This window comes from Glycine max, chromosome 20, assembly GCF_000004515.6.
Source record: "Glycine max cultivar Williams 82 chromosome 20, Glycine_max_v4.0, whole genome shotgun sequence".
Lineage (NCBI taxonomy): Eukaryota > Viridiplantae > Streptophyta > Magnoliopsida > Fabales > Fabaceae > Glycine > Glycine max.
This window is the reverse complement of record NC_038256.2, coordinates 38,404,236-38,420,695: the sequence shown is the minus strand read 5'-3', so window position 1 is coordinate 38,420,695 and position 16,460 is coordinate 38,404,236. Positions and strand designations below refer to the sequence as shown.

Sequence of the window (16,460 nt, the reverse complement as noted above, 5' to 3'; positions counted from 1 at the left end):
CTAAATTATCATCAATTTACACATATCAAAATAATCATTTATTCTTATTTTTTAATTAATAATATAAAATCTTTTACTCTTAAATACACAAAATGTATACTCTTTCCTTCCTTTATATTTGTGAAAAGAATAGTAAAAGGTATATATATATATATATATATATATATATATATATATATATATATATATATAATTTTTCCATTTTTGCTATATTTAAACTCGTAAAATTGATTATGATTTTTAAAATCACTAAATTTTGAAACATTAAAGAAAGCAAAAACATTTTTTTTCTTTCACTTATGGTGTGTTTAGAATCGCGACAACTCACGTTAACCCGAAAGCTACGTATTATGGGCTTATGGCGTTTACTACATACGCGTTTTTTGCCCTTCCAAGTGGGGCCAAACACCCACTTAAATGAGATTTTGAGACGCAAAGCCACGTCAAAATAACACCTATACATCATAAAAAATTGACAATTTGATATTGAGTTACCAAACCCCCAACTTGAGTTGTGATAGCACATAACCAGACATGATAATAAAAGTAGAGCATCATAACATTATTTATAGCATAGTGTAGGTTAGCCAATAAACATTGAAACTGAATCGAGATAGACACGAGATAGTCATTAGAGCCCTTTACATCATTCTTTTTTTTTTAACACAAGTGACTTTAATGGAAATGGACCTATCCAGTTTATAGTAAATCTTAATCTCGAAAATTCCTTCAAACTTTTTGGTAGATTTTAATGGGTATGTTCAATATTTGGCCAACAAAATTTCCAGCCAAGGGTATGCATATTTACAAGGAAATAATATTTTGTCAGAGCCAACATCTTATCTGTGCCTTTGAAATATCTATATACATCAACAAAAGCATGTGGCGTCGCTGTTATGTTGAAGTGTTCGTATTAGCAGAGAGCATTAAACATCACACAAAATGATGGACCATTTCTTCCTTGCTCTTCAGAAACCGCCCCACAATGGTCTCAGACGGTTCCTCTTTGGCGTTATCCATCAAAATGGAGAATAAAGTGTAGTGTTCAAGCGATCTTTTAAGTAATATATATCTCAAAAAATTCTTTCTATTATTTGGCAAAGGCATAGGGCTCAAACTAGAAATTACGAATATTTCATATCACTTAATTACATTATTGCCAAGGAAGAAGGAACTAAAATTAGAGACTCCCAATTGTACAAGTATCTTGTTACATTTACCTCCATTTCTGGAATCCATAGTTCCTAACAGAATAGGTAACAAGGCAACTTTACGGCCCAAGGCTACTAAATTATCATCCCCCAAGTCAAACTGATACTTGTTGCACCAATAGAAAAGTTATTGTATGATTTAGACTACTACATGTCTATGGTCTTATCAATCTTCATGTAACATGTAGTCAAATTTTATTAGTTATTTTTTGTAAATTGAAAAACGTGCCATGTAAAGATTGATCATAAATATTTGATGATCTAAATTATACAATGATTTCTCCCATTTCTAGCATTACATAGTTGCCTCATTACCCATTACATTATGCTAGTGAGAAAGGTTAACAAAAGATAAATGGATAAAAACTTCTATCATAGAGAAGTCTCACAGGTTTTTCTAATATAGCATCTCATATGATCTGTAATATATAATCCTCTAGGAGATGGAGCTGAAATTCAGCATCTCAAGGGAAAACTTTGCTTACATTAATGTGATTGCGTTAGCCTGTGCATGATTTGCATATGGCATTTTTCATACTAGGTCAAGTGACCTTACTAGAAAAGGGTGCCCACAAGCTAATTACATCTAGGGTCGTTTGAGTAACTCCTATCACTCTCTGGCTCTGATTTTCTTTCCCTAAATTTAAGTAAACTGGCAACCAGTTAATGTAGATACATTGGTGCCCACTTATGATGAGAAAATTATGAACTTTGGTGGTTTCTAGTTTCTAGACATCTACTGCATCAACAGGAAGTGAGGTTGCCCTCTGAAGTGAGTGTGGAAGCAATACTCCTGTAAAGAAATCCCTGGCTGTGATCATTTGCTCAGGACTGTTAGACTGACAAATCTCATCAACATTTTGAACCATTTGATCAGCCAAAGTGTTGCATTTCTCAGATTCAACATGAAAATGCTTCCCAGAAACTATAGTTCTCAATAGTGGTTTATTGTTTTGTATCTTCAAATTGGGTGTATCTGATAGCCTCAGAATTCCATCTTTCAAATGCTCCAATTTTTCGGGGTCAGGAGATATGCTAGTAAATTTTGGTTTACGCCCTAGTTGTTGGTCTCTAAGCTCCCTTAACTGCATTTGGTACTTTGCTTTGAGCCATCTTAGTTCTTGCCTTATTTCATTTTCATAGTCCAAGAAAACACAATTTGGTGCAGGGTTTGAAGAAGACTTTTTGGTATTGAGATCACTTTGTTCATCCACATTAACAGTTTTTCTATCCTCCTTGATGTTTGATGAGTTTGATGCCTCATGAGCTTGGTCACAGTGCATCTCTTTTAACTCTTCATGGCATAAATCCGGTTCATCTCTCTGAGCCCAGATATCTGTATATTGAATGCCATTGGATTGGCTTGATTCATCCAGTGCACCTTCTCTAGCACTATTTTCAGACCCTTCAACTTGGTATGTTATCTCTTCAAATCGGCCATGAACTGCAGCACATCCAGTTTTAGAACAATGAAGAAATTGAAGGTTCTTGCCACATGGATTATTTGATGATACATAATCAAACAAGGAACCGTTTGCAGCACAATTGAGGCAGACACTTGCACTTGAACATTCTGATTTTTCCTCTATTCTGGGTCCTGTTTTCCACTCTGGGACCAATCTTGCAATTTCATTGTCTATCATACTTGCTAAATTTGTTACATCTTGGTCATTTATGTCGAGCTCAGCTACCATTTCATTTGCAACACTCAATGCGGTATCAGTCTCAATGTCAAATGGGAAGTAGATATTTCTAATTCGACCTATTTAGAGGAATGGATTGTTAGTTTGGTTTTTTTTCTTATGTAGAAAGTATGAGAAAAAAAAAAAACAGAATATGAAATTATCAAGACTAAAAAGAAAATAAGAAAGTGAACTGCTAACCTTCCTTATCTGCTATTCTGAGTCTCAAAAAGATGCCATCGTCTTCTCTTCTACCTTTGATTGTGGTGTCAACTTCAGCCAAATTGTCGTCCTCTTCACAATCAAAGAGACCAATTTCAGTCGCTTCAAAATCGTCTTGATGATAATCCAATTCAGATACAGGCCCATAACCACCAATATTATCAGTGTCCCCACTCATTAAGTTGTTGTTAATGATACAAATTCCATTCACAGGTTGTCTAATTAATGGCGTTACTTCATAACAATCTCTTTGATACTGCAAAACTTTTGAGTCAAATCCATAATCATCAATTTGGAGAAAAGGGTCCTCCAAGAGTTCCCTAGCTGAAAGTCTGAGGGACACAGTTGCTAAGCATTTCTCTACAAACTGCCTAACCTCGGGATTGTCTACTTTGTAAAGAGCTTCTGGCTTCTTCCCCTGTAAAATATGCATGCAAATAAGTGGAGCAAGAAGAAAAACCGAATAGAAAAATGAATCAAGGTAAAATAAATAAACCAACAACAAATTTGGGTTCTTACAGATACAACTTTCTTGTAAATTTGAGCAGGATGGTTGCATTCACTATAAGGATATTCAAAAGTGACCATCTCTAAGATGCACATTCCAAAAGAGTATATGTCAACCAACTCATTGTAATCCTCTTCATACACTTCTGGAGCCATAAACTCAGGTGTGCCTGGAGTAAAACAAAGAAGAAGAATAAGCAAATCAAGAGTCTTAAACTGGTAAACTGTGCAGAGATGGAGAACTAATTATCAAAGAGATAAGTAACATTTTCATATTCATATTTTGGAATATAATCAAAGACTTTCATGATGCTGTTCTCCACACCAACACAGCGAGCAGCATTAGATTTGCGGAGAATTGCAGCAAGGCCCAGATCACCAATTTTGACTTCCCCTTGGTTGCCATTGATGAAAATGTTATCACACTTGAGATCTCTATGGATCACAGGAGGATCATGGCTGTGCAGATAGAGAAGCCCTTCCAAAATCTGCCTGCACCAATGCTTAACAGCTCTGATATTCACCCGTCTGTGTTTAAGTCTGTACCTGCTCACGCAATGAATATAATAAGCACACTCATATTATAAGCCAAAAACAAGAAGCAGAAGCTAGAATTACCTGAATATAGCATTGAATGGAACACATACATACATATATACGCACACTAATTAAAAAAATAAGGAAAGAGCGTACTGTCTCAGAGTCCCAGAGGTAAACATCTCAGTGACAAAGTTAATGTGTCTGTTGGCAGTATCAACCCAGGAAGTATACAACTTCATGATGTTCTTGTGTTTCAATGTCTTGAGAAGATGAATTTCACTGTATAACCTCTCAAGATCTTCAGGATTCTGCAAAAAGTCATAAAACTTTACTTGATTCCATGCTACTTCTATCCCTTCATACTCATCAAATGCTCTATAGCTGCAACAAATGAATATGGTCTCATTATAAGAAAAGAAGAAAAAAAAAAACTCATTGAAACCCCGTTAACTGTTTCACTTAAACAACAAAAAGGAAAACATATCAAAGCAGTTAAAGATTTTGTTTAGAAAATTCAGAGGAGGGTGTGCTGAAAACCAAGAGATTAAGGATCTGATGCATACACTGTCTTAGAAGCTCCTTTGCCAAGAATTTCATTGTACTGTTAAACACGAAATCCAAATCCTATAATCAGACACAGAACTTGGAATATAAAGAACTAAGAAAAATTGATGAGTAGTAAAAGAGAAAGTATATACTCTTCCATATCTTCCCGTGGGATCAACTTCCACAAACTCACAGCACTCTGCCTCAACACATGCAGCACCATTCATGCTTTGTTTCTTATTATCTGTTCTCTCCTTTTCTTTTATTTATAAATAAAGGCCTTTTACTTCTTCTTCTTCTGTGAGCTAGCGAGAGAGATAAAGAACACGAGAAAAGAGAAGAAAAAAAGTGAGTAGTTTTGTCAATGCATATACAAGGAATATAGAAACTGTAATAACTAATTATTTGGTTTTCTGTGGATATAGAGAGAGGGAGAAAGAGCCTAGGAAGGTCCATTAAAAGGACAAAGTTATTGCCAAATGCCAACTAACCTATACAGCAAGGCAAATTTTTTCAAGGTAGGAGAGTGATACCTCTAATCTACCACCACGCTTCTCTGACAATAACTGACAAACACTCTCTCTTTCTAGCCTCCTCTAACTTTTTACATCTCATCACGAGCTGTAAAATCATTATCACTCTCTAAATGTAACAGCTTGCACTGCATGGACCAACCAATGTTTTTTAATTTTATAGGCTTTCTTATTAAACAAACATTTTATGTGGTGCTCTAAGCACGGGAGGGGAATTTGGGTTCTGTTGCATTTATGAGAAGGTTAGACTTTTCATCATTGAAATTTATAAAAACCTCTCTAGTTGGGAATTTGGATGTTGTTAGTTATTATTACTAATTTAGTAAATTTGATTAACTTGTTCTTCTGATTTGGCCATGCCCTCAGTGTTACTTCTCTAAGGGTGCTTTCTTATTTTAGTTCTTCTCCACTGTGGAGGACACAGGTGGACTTTAAAATTTGGTGTTAGCATTAGGACTTAAAATAGAAAGAGTTATTAGGAGCAGTGGTGATGAAGAGAGTAGAGATAATTGGTCAAGAAGTCAGGTGGATCAGTGGTGGTGGCCCCATGGTTACCTGGCTTTTGATAAAGAAAAGGGGACCGATGCTATTGAATTCTAGCTATGCCTACCCTTCAAGTTGACTGTGCATGTGGATTTTTGGTAGGGAATTGCTTTTCAGCCTCAAATTTTGTTTTTTGGTTTTTTTGTGTAATTTTTAATTTAGTTGTCCTGGATTCTAACTTCTTTTCCAGTATTTTTTTTCTTTCCAAAATAGGAGTGGATGTAGGATTAATTGATACTGAATGTCAAAATGGTTAAATTATTATCATTTTAACTATTGAATTGTGTAATATTATTATCTTGAAGTCATATATAAAATTTGAAGTAATTTGAATAATTATATATGTGTAATTCAATAACAAAAGGTTGTTTATATTTTGATAATATATTATATGATAAAATGATGTGAAACGAGAAAATATAATTTTTTTTTCAGATTTAATATATTTAGTGAGAATTAGTTTTGAACCTCTAACTTTTTTTTATAACTTAGTTATCAATTTTAATTTGTATTATTTTTCCCAGATTTTTGTTAAGAGTAGTGTATTTCTATTTTCCAAAAACAAAATTTGATAATTATTTGTCAAATTTGGTTCCAATTTTATGGGATGTCCTCAAAGAAACATATGAATGGAAGAGCATCCATTAGTGATTGAACAACAAATAGTTGTGTTTCTAAAAACATTATGACAAATTTAGTAAAAGAATGCACTTAATAACACTTTGCAAAAGTTATTTTTACCATTTCAACAATTTAATTATGTAATATTATCTTAATGATGATATGTTGATAACGGTTAATGAGTATATTATGAGGTTAAATTATATAAGAATTTGTAATTTTTTTTTAATTTTTCCTTTTTGAGCAAATAATTGTTAAATTAACATCATTTAAATTTTTATGCAGAGAATATTAAAATTGATGGATTTATGAAGCTTAATGAGTAAAATAAAGCCTAGAAATGCGGAAATAATTAAAGAAAGCCAATTAATTGAGGAAATAATGACTAATTAAGAAAAAAAGACTAACCAAAGAAAGAATGACTAATTAAGGAAAAAAGACTAATTGAGGAAAACACAACTAATTAAGGAAATCAGACTAATTCAGAAGTCTGATAATCTGTACCTATAAAAGAAGAAAAGAAAAGAAGGAGAAGATATACAGAAATTCCAACAGAACACAGGCAAAGGCAAGAAGGGAGAGAAGCAAGCAATATGAGTCATTCTTTCTCTCTATTCCCTTTCTTATCTTCCCCCCTCTTACTAAATATTCTCGTCTTGCAATTGCAAAGTCTCCATGATAAGATGATAATGAGAGGCTAAAACCTTGTGTTGGAAACTTAGCAGCCAATTACTCTTATGTAATTTCTCTTTCTATCTATTTATGAATATTACTTTTGCATTATCCTTTCTTGTGCTTAATATTATTACCTGTGACTTGATCACCCATTTGCATGGTAAGTTTTAGGGGTAACATTGAAAAACATTATTTTCTAATAGAACTGAAAAATGGTATCTAAATAAAGTCATCATTAGGGATAAGTTGATATTTGTTTAGCTTGCTATACATCTTTATTCTTAATGAAATTTATTATTTTAGTTTTACAAAGGGATTTGGAAGAGAAAATAGATAAATTAGACTCTTCCATGCGGAGAACCAAAGTTAGAGTAAATTGGAATAATTATAAATAGAGAAAAATCATTAACATTACATCTACTATGCTAGATTGCCTTCTACAATATTATTGGATTTTTTCATCTTTAATTAATTAATTTAAATTCATGTTTAATTCTTTTTCTTGTTGATTTAATTTTCAGCAATTTAATTTACTATTTTCTACTACCTTTTCCAAATCTTTTTCTTAATTAAATATTCATCTGCCTAAGTACAAACAAAGTCTATATGAATATGATACTCGAACTTCAGTTTTAACTGTACTACTTGAGATGCATTGGTGCACTTGACAATCAATCATCATATGTATCAAATTTTATATATTTATAGACATATTGTTTAATAGTAAAAAAATTACTTATATTTTAAATAATGTATATTATATTTCATAACAAAGTGGAGCAAGAAAGAAAATGTTAGTTTATGAATTGTATAAAACTTGATAGATTTGATTTGTTTAATACTCCATCAAGTCCTTTGTATAAGAAAAAAAATAGTATATATTTTTAGTTGTAATTATATAAAAAAAAATATAGAACTAATAGATTAACTTTTAAATATGTTGATTATTAATTTTATTTATATAATTAATTTATTATGAGACACTCGTTTCCCATGCGAGTGAATACATCCATTAGCCTATTAACAATATAAGTCACATACATAATACATGTAGGAAAAAAAAACATCTCTTAAATATTAATTTATCACGTTATGAAAAATTAGTCCACTCCACAACCAAACTCAATCCCCACTGATATATAAGCTTACATCACGATACGTACCCACCAAAGCGACCCAAAGATTAATTTGAAGTGCTTTCAAGCAAGGCTATGGCTATGCACATGCATGGTGCCCCCAACAGGCTTTAGAGGCCGGTGCCAGATAAGGCAAAAGGGATGCTGCCTTAAGACTAAGACATATAGCAGCTCACAAGAACTTCCAACATTAAATTTGTGACAACTAACAAGCATTTGTGCCCTTTTGTTTTTGCGTATGTTGTTGAGACTTCATAAAGTTTTATGAAGTATTTTTAACATTATACGATAAAACCTAGAAAATATTTTCAAATAAACTTCACATTATCATGTACTTTTTGTTTCTCCTAAATAAATAAAATCAATTAAAATACACGTTCAAATATGAAATATGATTTTACCGTGTGTTTGGAAAAAAAATTTAAAAAAAAAAACGTGAATCGATATTTTCTCTCTCCACGTCTATCAAATATGAAATAGTTGCTTTACATTTTCACGTCCCTTACGTTTGTTTTTGGTGCCGGACGCGATCCAAACACGCGCGTAGATTAATTTGGACACGCATTTCAATTATATTAAATACTGTAATTTAAAAATGATTCTATCAAAATCAACTTTGGCAAACTCTAAACCAAATTTATTTAAATAAACTGTTGAATTGTACTTTATGAAAACAATAGAATATACAGTAGTGATACAAAATTAACAATCACCATCTCTACGTTTTTGTTTTTTAAGCTTGCTTAATCCAGTATGTCATGGTCCGTTAAACTCTCAATAATATAAATTTATATGTATAGAAAACTCAAAAAGTTGTTTACTGCTGTTTGCCTCTCAACTAAGCAAGACTGTGCCTCTTCTTTCCTTTATGCATGCTGTAAATGTTTTAGCTCTAAAGATTTGTTTGTTATACTTTATTATTCAGTAATGGGCCAAAGAATCCTCATACAAAGTTATCTAATCCGATCTTATGGAACTAACACTTTTTGTATGAGGTGAGTCATTTATCATAGAAGATTTACATTTCTAAAGGTTAGAACAAAAGACAACAAAATGCGTGTGATTTAAGAAGAAGAAAAAAAGTATTTGTCTCTCTATGCACTCACTAATCTTTTGGACTTGGATTATGTATTTATTTATGTTACAGAGTTATAGAGTGATCAAGTACGATTTCTCCAGATGCCACTATGTCCAGAACAAGAGATAAAACCAAACGAATAAAATCATAATTTATATATCTGATTTCTTCAAATAGCACAGTTCACATTTATTTGCATATAATAATAGCAATCTTATTTTGTCGATCGGCTTAAAGACAAAATTCAATACTGCTGCCATATTCGCATGTGACATTTCATTTTATTTTTTTTCTGAAGAACTTGAAACATGTCTCATCTGTTAACGGCCAAAATTCTTTTGTCACGCAGCCAGATTTTCGTTGACTTATCTTGAATTTCTTTTGCTTAGCTCGGAAGCCCAGCACAGTTAGTAATCTTTACATATTTTTTATTATTATTTTATGTCGTGTCTTCAAAAAGTTGTATGGAAAAAGATAAAAACAACGGATCGTTTGTTCAAGAAAACATTTTTCATTTTTTATTCATTTTCTATTACACTTCTTTTTATTTTGTTTCTTACTTTTAAAAAAATGTATAAGAAATAATGAGAACAGCTTTTTATTGTTTTTTTCTCTTTTTTTTAACTGTTTCCTATACAAACTTTGGGATAAAAGAGAACAAAGTGAAAATTTGATAGCATCTTTGTAATTGAAAGTGAAAACTTTTTTTTTTGTAGTTATGATTTAAAACATTTACGTTGAGGAAAAAAAAAACAAACCAAAAATACCTTAATTCCAAGAATTTCTACATTTTATATGGCCTATACATGCTTTTATTTTACTAAAAAGTACAAAGGGAGACATGAAGTTTACAGAATGCGAAGTTACATTTTTATTAGGAAGGGGGTATCTCTTGAATCTTAGAGGGTGCCATCCATGTACCATTTTAAAAATAACATAACAAATTAATAACTTGAAACTCGATAAAGGGGTGTTCGGATATATATAAAAAAAATACACTTATAATCCCAAAAATTAATGAAATTTGTTATGTTATTTGTAATTATTGAATAAAATGGTCTGTGTAGTGTGCTCAGATATGTCACTGACGGTGGTGTGCATGCGACAGTGGGGATCCGGCAGTCTTTTTGTGGTTGAGACGATGGATTTATGACATTTAGAGTGGCTAGCACCAACAGCGAGCTGACTCAGACCCACAAAAACCCTAGCTAGTTCCAACCCCCTAAAATTATTAAATGTGAATTTGAACTGAAAATAACCCAGTGGGGGACTAGAAATTCAGTGGTTAAAGTGGGATGAAGGCCTTAAGCCATTTGACAGTTCTAGTTTTACACTAGCTTAGAATCATGGTATAAGGAAACTTAAGTCATTCTATTTCTCAAATGGTAATCAACAGTGGAGCAGGGAATCAATGGCCATCACATGAATGCTTGTATTGTGAATAACAGAAGGAAAATCTCATCCAAGGACTGGGAGGTAAAACTTGAGCATACTTTGAAGCAAACACTTGCATGGATTGTTTGGCTAAGCATGACTCAAGATTTAATGATTTTAATTTGGTCTGGCACTCTTGTCCCTTAGATATTCACAATAACATGCTCTCTGATATGTGACGGAGTCCAGTTCATGGGAAATTAGCTTTAGTTTCATTTGCTTCCTTTTTTTTTCAGCAAAAGATTTTGGAAGACATTTTCCATATAAACAGATATAAGCTGATATTAATGTTCACACAAGTGGTGTATGAAGGAGTAAATAAATCCTGCTAGACATCAGTATAAGAACTTGATTTCTCTATTTTTGTTCCAATTCTCTCTATTTGGTCTCTGGCTTATTCATGAAGTTGTTCAGACTTCAGATTCAAGAAAACGGCCATCTTCCAAGAGATCACACTGTTGTCATCTATTTGATGAGCTAAGAAAATATGGAATTGCCAATGTATAAGCCCAAAGAAGGGGAGAACTAGATGCTCAACTATTGTCCGTTTCATCCCAGCATATTAGCAACTCAGTGGGATCTTCAACCTGCATATATGTTACTTATTGGGTACCCTTCCAGAATTGCTTTCTCCATAATCTTTTCCTGGTTAAAAGAAAGGACATTTTGATTTTCTGATTGCAATGTTATGGAATATAATTTAGAAACAAGAAACATAGAAAGGCAAGCAAAGCTTGATTCAGAATCAAAGTTTTCTTTTGCTTACTTTTTCCACCTTTTTCATTAATGGGGAAATAATAAATAAATTACCTGGATAATAGTTGTGATCATCCCAGGTCCACCCTGCAACTCGAGTTGAGAAAATCATTAAAAAAAAAAAAAGTGAATTAATTGCAGCACCAGTAGAAATATACCACCTGAAATTGCTTTTTTGTCCATGATATATCCTTCCACGTTTTAGAATGGGCTGATTGCCATTCTGTTGGAACCTGAATACTATCCACATGTTGTAAAAGCCTCAAGCTATCTGCAACGACATTTAGTCCCAAGTGAATGTTAGAATATGATAGCCCAGCATTTGATTTAGGCAGTTATAAATTTGTATTATAAAGTCAGTGGACATTTATTTTTATATTAATTTCGGATTAGGAAGTTATATTTATAAGTGATGATGCGACAGTTTAGTGATACATAAGTTGTGTTGTAGACTTGTAAAAGGAAATTAAGGTGTCAGATTGTTATTCCCTGTGTTTTGAAAGAGGAAGCTCTTTGTTAGGGGGAAAACCTGTCTTTGTGCTCAAACCTGGCCCAAAAACAGAATTTTGTCTTTATTTAGAATTCAGTGTGTTCATTTCTTGAGTCCAACAACTAGTCTGATCCAGTTTAAAGGTATTGGAAACAATTATCAGCCGTTGATTCAGATCCAGGAAGGATCAATTTTAGAAGTTATACAGCATTACAGCTTTCATATGGCTTCATTAGCTACTCAGTCAACATAGATATTGAAATTTCTAAAAGAACTATTGTATAATACTATTCTTAAGCATTTGAACACAAAATAAATGAAAAGCATTGAAAAACCAAAATAATACTTGTGATGAATGCCTCCTCCCAGATTTCACATTCTGACCATGATGGAGCAACTTCTCGAAATGGAATTCCTTCACTCCTGCATATCCTGCACATAATGCAAGTAACTGCTCGATAATATAAGATGCAACTTGTTAGTGCTTCTAAGTAGTCTATCTATCCTATAAAATAAGACACTGGCCCCATTTTTTTGCACTTCCTGCGTGACATCTTCCTGACCAAATAATAACCTAGTTTCATTTTTACCCCCACAAACATTTCTCTGTGGCCAAGACAAAATCCCAATATTAGAGAAAACAAGACTCCCCCCTCTTACCAAACTGAATTTAAGAATTAAGTTTATAACTATGATACACAAATTTTATACTAATATCAAGCCAATTGTTAAACTATAGACCATAGTAAATAACATAAATTCTACTAAATTTTGTACACAAGGGCACAGTTTCTTTATAGTCAAAGAAAGTATAGCAGCGAAAAATTAGATTTATAATCAAATCATACTCAAGCACTAGTTGGCGTATTGTTCCTGGAAGAACACCATCGCTGATCGGAGCTGTTTGTACTTCAAAAGAGTATTTATTTCCATAATCACACAGGGCCTTCTCATCATTTGAATTCCTTTCCTAAAATGAAATAGGAAATGAACACTAAAAGTTGCACATGCCTGTCTACCACAAGGAGAACTAGAAAGTAAAATCCATGATGCGTAACATAAGCTTATTTCATAAAATATTTCAATATGCACACATGCACACACACAACAAAAGAGCAGGAGAAACTCAAAACATGGTACTTTTGCAGTCACAATAGTGCAGTGAGCATCAAATTATCATGAAAACAATCTTAAAATTTTAGAATACAACACAAACATATAAAGGCATGAAACTCAGCGAGTAGTTGAGTACTGTGTATTCATCAATATGACGAAAAATAGGAATTCATTCTGAAATTTTCCATGCTGCAAAATGAATAGCAGATGAACTTAGAGGTTTTTAATAAATAGGTATGCTTGTCAATCTCTATCATATCAAAGAATAGTCCTAGTCAACAATCAATGCTATTTAAAGCAAGCTCATCGCATTAGTTTTAGTATATTAAAGTTTGATCAATCCAACTACATTATGTAACAACAGCTTTAGGTTCAAATTGTTGAGGGTGATGCAAAAGTATGGTTACTAATAATAAAAAAAAAGGCATAAGGAATTCTAGCATAAAATAAGCATGAATATAGTTAGAATTTAAATTGAGAGATCAATTAAGCTCACCTTGCAGCAAACAACAAAAAAATTTGTCACACAACCTTCGAGGATCTGATCCCCATCATTAGACAGCAACAGTTCTGTCACTGAGGGAGGCCTGAGCTTTTCCAGAGATTTCCTAATCCTGAATTGTAGACAAAATTTCCAACTATTAAAATGGAAGGAACATCAGCACAACAAGCAGCAAGAAAATGACTAATCTAATGTAATTTTACATTGTCAGAGACCACAACTTGCAGATATAAATATTAATAATGAAATTTAAAAGAAAAGTAGATCATCCTCAATTCATTACAGGAGTTATAGTCACTAAAAATAAAGTTTCAGTAAAAAACTTGGCTTGGTATCAACCGTGCATTAATATATAATTAAATTCATAATCATGTGACAGACATGCTAAATAATTTCTGTGAAGTCAAACAATTAAATCACCAGTGTCTCTTAAAAAAAATCAAATCAGATCAACTCTGAGAAGCCAAGTCATCACGCAACACATGCTGGCTGGAGGTAGAACAGAAAGAGCTAAGACAATATCATATAAATAATTTTTAACAGTTCTTTAATTATTTAGCCGACCCCACCTAGTGGGATAAGGCGTTGTTGTTGTTGTTGTTGTTGTTGTAGTTCTTTAATTATTTGTTTGTGTAAGTTCATGTCCTCGATCCGTAGATGTGTCACTTCTTGAAACCTAGTGTCTAGACAACTGATTAAAGCAATTTAAGCAAACCATAATAGATAAAAAATAATCATACTTTCTAGTGTCTGTATCTTTATTCATTAATATTCTGTTATTTTTCTTATATAGGATTTAAGGCAAAAGAATAGAAGAGTTTAATAATACTTCCAATCAAATTGCATAAACTGACCTTACCCAATCTGAATATTTAGCAGCTGCAACATTCCTCCCATAGCCCACTACAGCCAAATGTACACCATTTCCCCAAATACCAAATGTAGGAGGAACATAAGTCTCAACATGCACATGCACATCAAGAATTTTACTCATTCTTTCCTCACTGAAGGTGTCACATGCATTTAATTCCTCCAAATTACCACTAACAAGAGTTGTAATGGCCAATTCCTCACAATCATTCCTCTCTTTCAATGCAATCGGCAAGACTTTGCACACCGAATCATTAACAAGCATCTGAACGGTGGGTTGCCATATTGGCAAGGTTGCTGATGATGGTAACAGAATTGCAGAATTATTAGATTTAAATAGAAGCTCTGGCGCCAAATTCGATAGAATTTGTATAGATTGTGAAAGTCTTTTCATGTGTCTCTCCCAAAATAACAACCATGAAGCATTGTTGTGAGTGCGTGATGTTGTGTATGCACCTAGACCAGAAGTTAGCTAAATAAGTTTTAAAATAAACAAGGAAAGGTATAAAAAAATCTTTCGAGAGTTCATTTACTTATTTAACTAAATTGTTACTCATTTTGAAAGTACCCGGATGAGTTTCAAGGAGGCCTTTGACTGGAGGGGCATCTGAGGCACGTAAAAGGATGTCATTACTGAAGAGAAACCTTGTACCTGACATTGTTTAACTTTCAGGCAACGAGAGGAGAATTCAAACCAAATAGCTGTCCAAAGGATGAAACTGCTCTTGAACCTTCCCCCCAAAAAATAGTTTGTCTAACTATCTTCAAAAGGGCAACAAAAATTCATTTGCACTGCAAAAAGTTGTCAAATGTCAAGTGTATAGCGGTATCAGGATGAGATACAAGTTCTAATGCCAGATGCAGCAAATTCAAAAGACAAAGCAGCTACACCATATGAATATTGTTGTTTTAGCAGTGCAGAAAGACAAGGAGTGAAACCTGGACCCTGATAAATGACATAGTTATGCCCTACTAAAATTTATAAGAAAGAAAGAAAAAAAATCACATTAATTTATAGATATATCATCCACAAGTTCATAAACTGAGTAATTATTTCCCATCCTACTTTTACCTCTGTATCAGGTATGAATCCACATCACAACTTTTCAGGAAGAAAAAAAAAAACACAATGGAAAAGGTATGAAGCCACGATCAACATTCAAGTGCGGAAGGAAAAAGATGAGAATTATTTTACAAAAAAAAAACAGATTTTGGGTAGACATTAGAACTTAGCTAGGTAGTGACAGCAATTTCAGCAAGAAACTGTTTTTCTTTCTTTTTTGGTGTTGTTAAGGAAAGGAAAACTAATTCCAACATTAACATCTGAAAGCATATGATCCAACCGCATCATTAAACAATAACAGGAAAGCGCAGGTTACAGAAAAACAAACCCAGAAAGAGATGAAGGTTACCAGACGCAAAGCGCACACAGCAGAAACAAGCCCCGCTGCCGCTTTGGGGTTTATTTACTCTTTCATTATTTTATTTTCTTCTGACAACTATTGATTATGAATAACTAGTATTTTACCATGTAAATTAGATTATATAAATATTTACTTTTATATAATTAAATTTATAAAAATATTTTTAAAAAATATATAAATTATATTATAATTAAAAATAATAGTAAATGAATATATTTAGATTTACGTACCAGAAAAATATATTTTTTAGATGTACAATAAATAATTCAGATCACAATAAGATTATTTTTAATTATTAATAATTTATTTTAAAAATTATTAAAATATAATTTATAAATTAAGAAAAATTAAAGGAATATATACTTAAAATAATTAAATTTTAAAAAAATATAAATGAAAATAGTTTGAAATGATAAAGAGAAAATATTTTAATTAGTAACAAAAAATTATATGAAATGTATATCTAAAAAAATATTAAGAATCTCTAATTAAAAATAGGATTTTCACTTTCTATATTGTATCTTCTAATTCTAATTTATAGTATTGAAATAGATCATAGATAATATATCATAAT

General features: G+C 32.3%; 2 protein-coding genes across 3 annotated transcripts; both read right to left on the bottom strand.

The window, feature by feature from the left end:
* Positions 1 to 1,603: 1,603 nt before the first annotated feature.
* LOC100804179 (probable serine/threonine-protein kinase WNK9) lies at positions 1,604 to 5,168 on the bottom strand. Its single transcript, XM_006605992.4, has 7 exons — positions 4,861 to 5,168; positions 4,726 to 4,763; positions 4,316 to 4,543; positions 3,948 to 4,168; positions 3,635 to 3,792; positions 3,095 to 3,533; positions 1,604 to 2,973 (listed from the first exon to the last, which is right to left on the bottom strand). Exons 1-7 carry the CDS (start codon positions 4,933 to 4,935, stop codon positions 1,940 to 1,942), a joined length of 2,193 nt encoding a protein of 730 aa, XP_006606055.1. The 5' UTR covers positions 4,936 to 5,168; the 3' UTR covers positions 1,604 to 1,939.
* A 5,815-nt stretch (positions 5,169 to 10,983) lies between these two features.
* Positions 10,984 to 15,977, bottom strand: LOC100800620 (uncharacterized). 2 transcript variants are annotated; one of them, XM_006605990.4, is made up of 9 exons: positions 15,875 to 15,977; positions 15,031 to 15,254; positions 14,447 to 14,918; positions 13,587 to 13,704; positions 12,823 to 12,944; positions 12,321 to 12,406; positions 11,646 to 11,755; positions 11,539 to 11,571; positions 10,984 to 11,373 (listed from the first exon to the last, which is right to left on the bottom strand). In XM_006605990.4, the coding sequence occupies exons 2-9, from the start codon at positions 15,119 to 15,121 to the stop codon at positions 11,311 to 11,313; spliced, it is 1,095 nt and encodes a 364-aa protein (XP_006606053.1). In that variant the 5' UTR covers positions 15,122 to 15,254; positions 15,875 to 15,977; the 3' UTR covers positions 10,984 to 11,310. The 2 variants fall into 2 exon arrangements, with proteins under 2 accessions (XP_006606053.1, XP_003555340.1); XM_003555292.5 differs by having other exon boundaries at positions 15,854 to 15,945.
* Positions 15,978 to 16,460: the final 483 nt, after the last annotated feature.

Bases quoted from the DNA above. Each gene is read 5' to 3' on its own strand.
- LOC100804179 (XM_006605992.4), bottom strand. From the start codon at position 4,935: ATGAATGGTGCTGCATGTGTTGAGGCAGAGTGCTGTGAGTTTGTGGAA. The intron at 3,534-3,634 runs GTAAGAACCCAA...CATATTTTACAG, and splicing joins TTTACAAGAAAGTTGTATCT to GGGAAGAAGCCAGAAGCTCT. The intron at 2,974-3,094 runs GTTAGCAGTTCA...TCCTCTAAATAG, and splicing joins CAGAATAGCAGATAAGGAAG to GTCGAATTAGAAATATCTAC.
- LOC100800620 (XM_006605990.4), bottom strand. From the start codon at position 15,121: ATGTCAGGTACAAGGTTTCTCTTCAGTAATGACATCCTTTTACGTGCC. The intron at 12,945-13,586 runs GTGAGCTTAATT...ATTTCATTTTAG, and splicing joins TTTTTGTTGTTTGCTGCAAG to GAAAGGAATTCAAATGATGA. The intron at 12,407-12,822 runs GTATGATTTGAT...CATTATGTGCAG, and splicing joins ATACGCCAACTAGTGCTTGA to GATATGCAGGAGTGAAGGAA.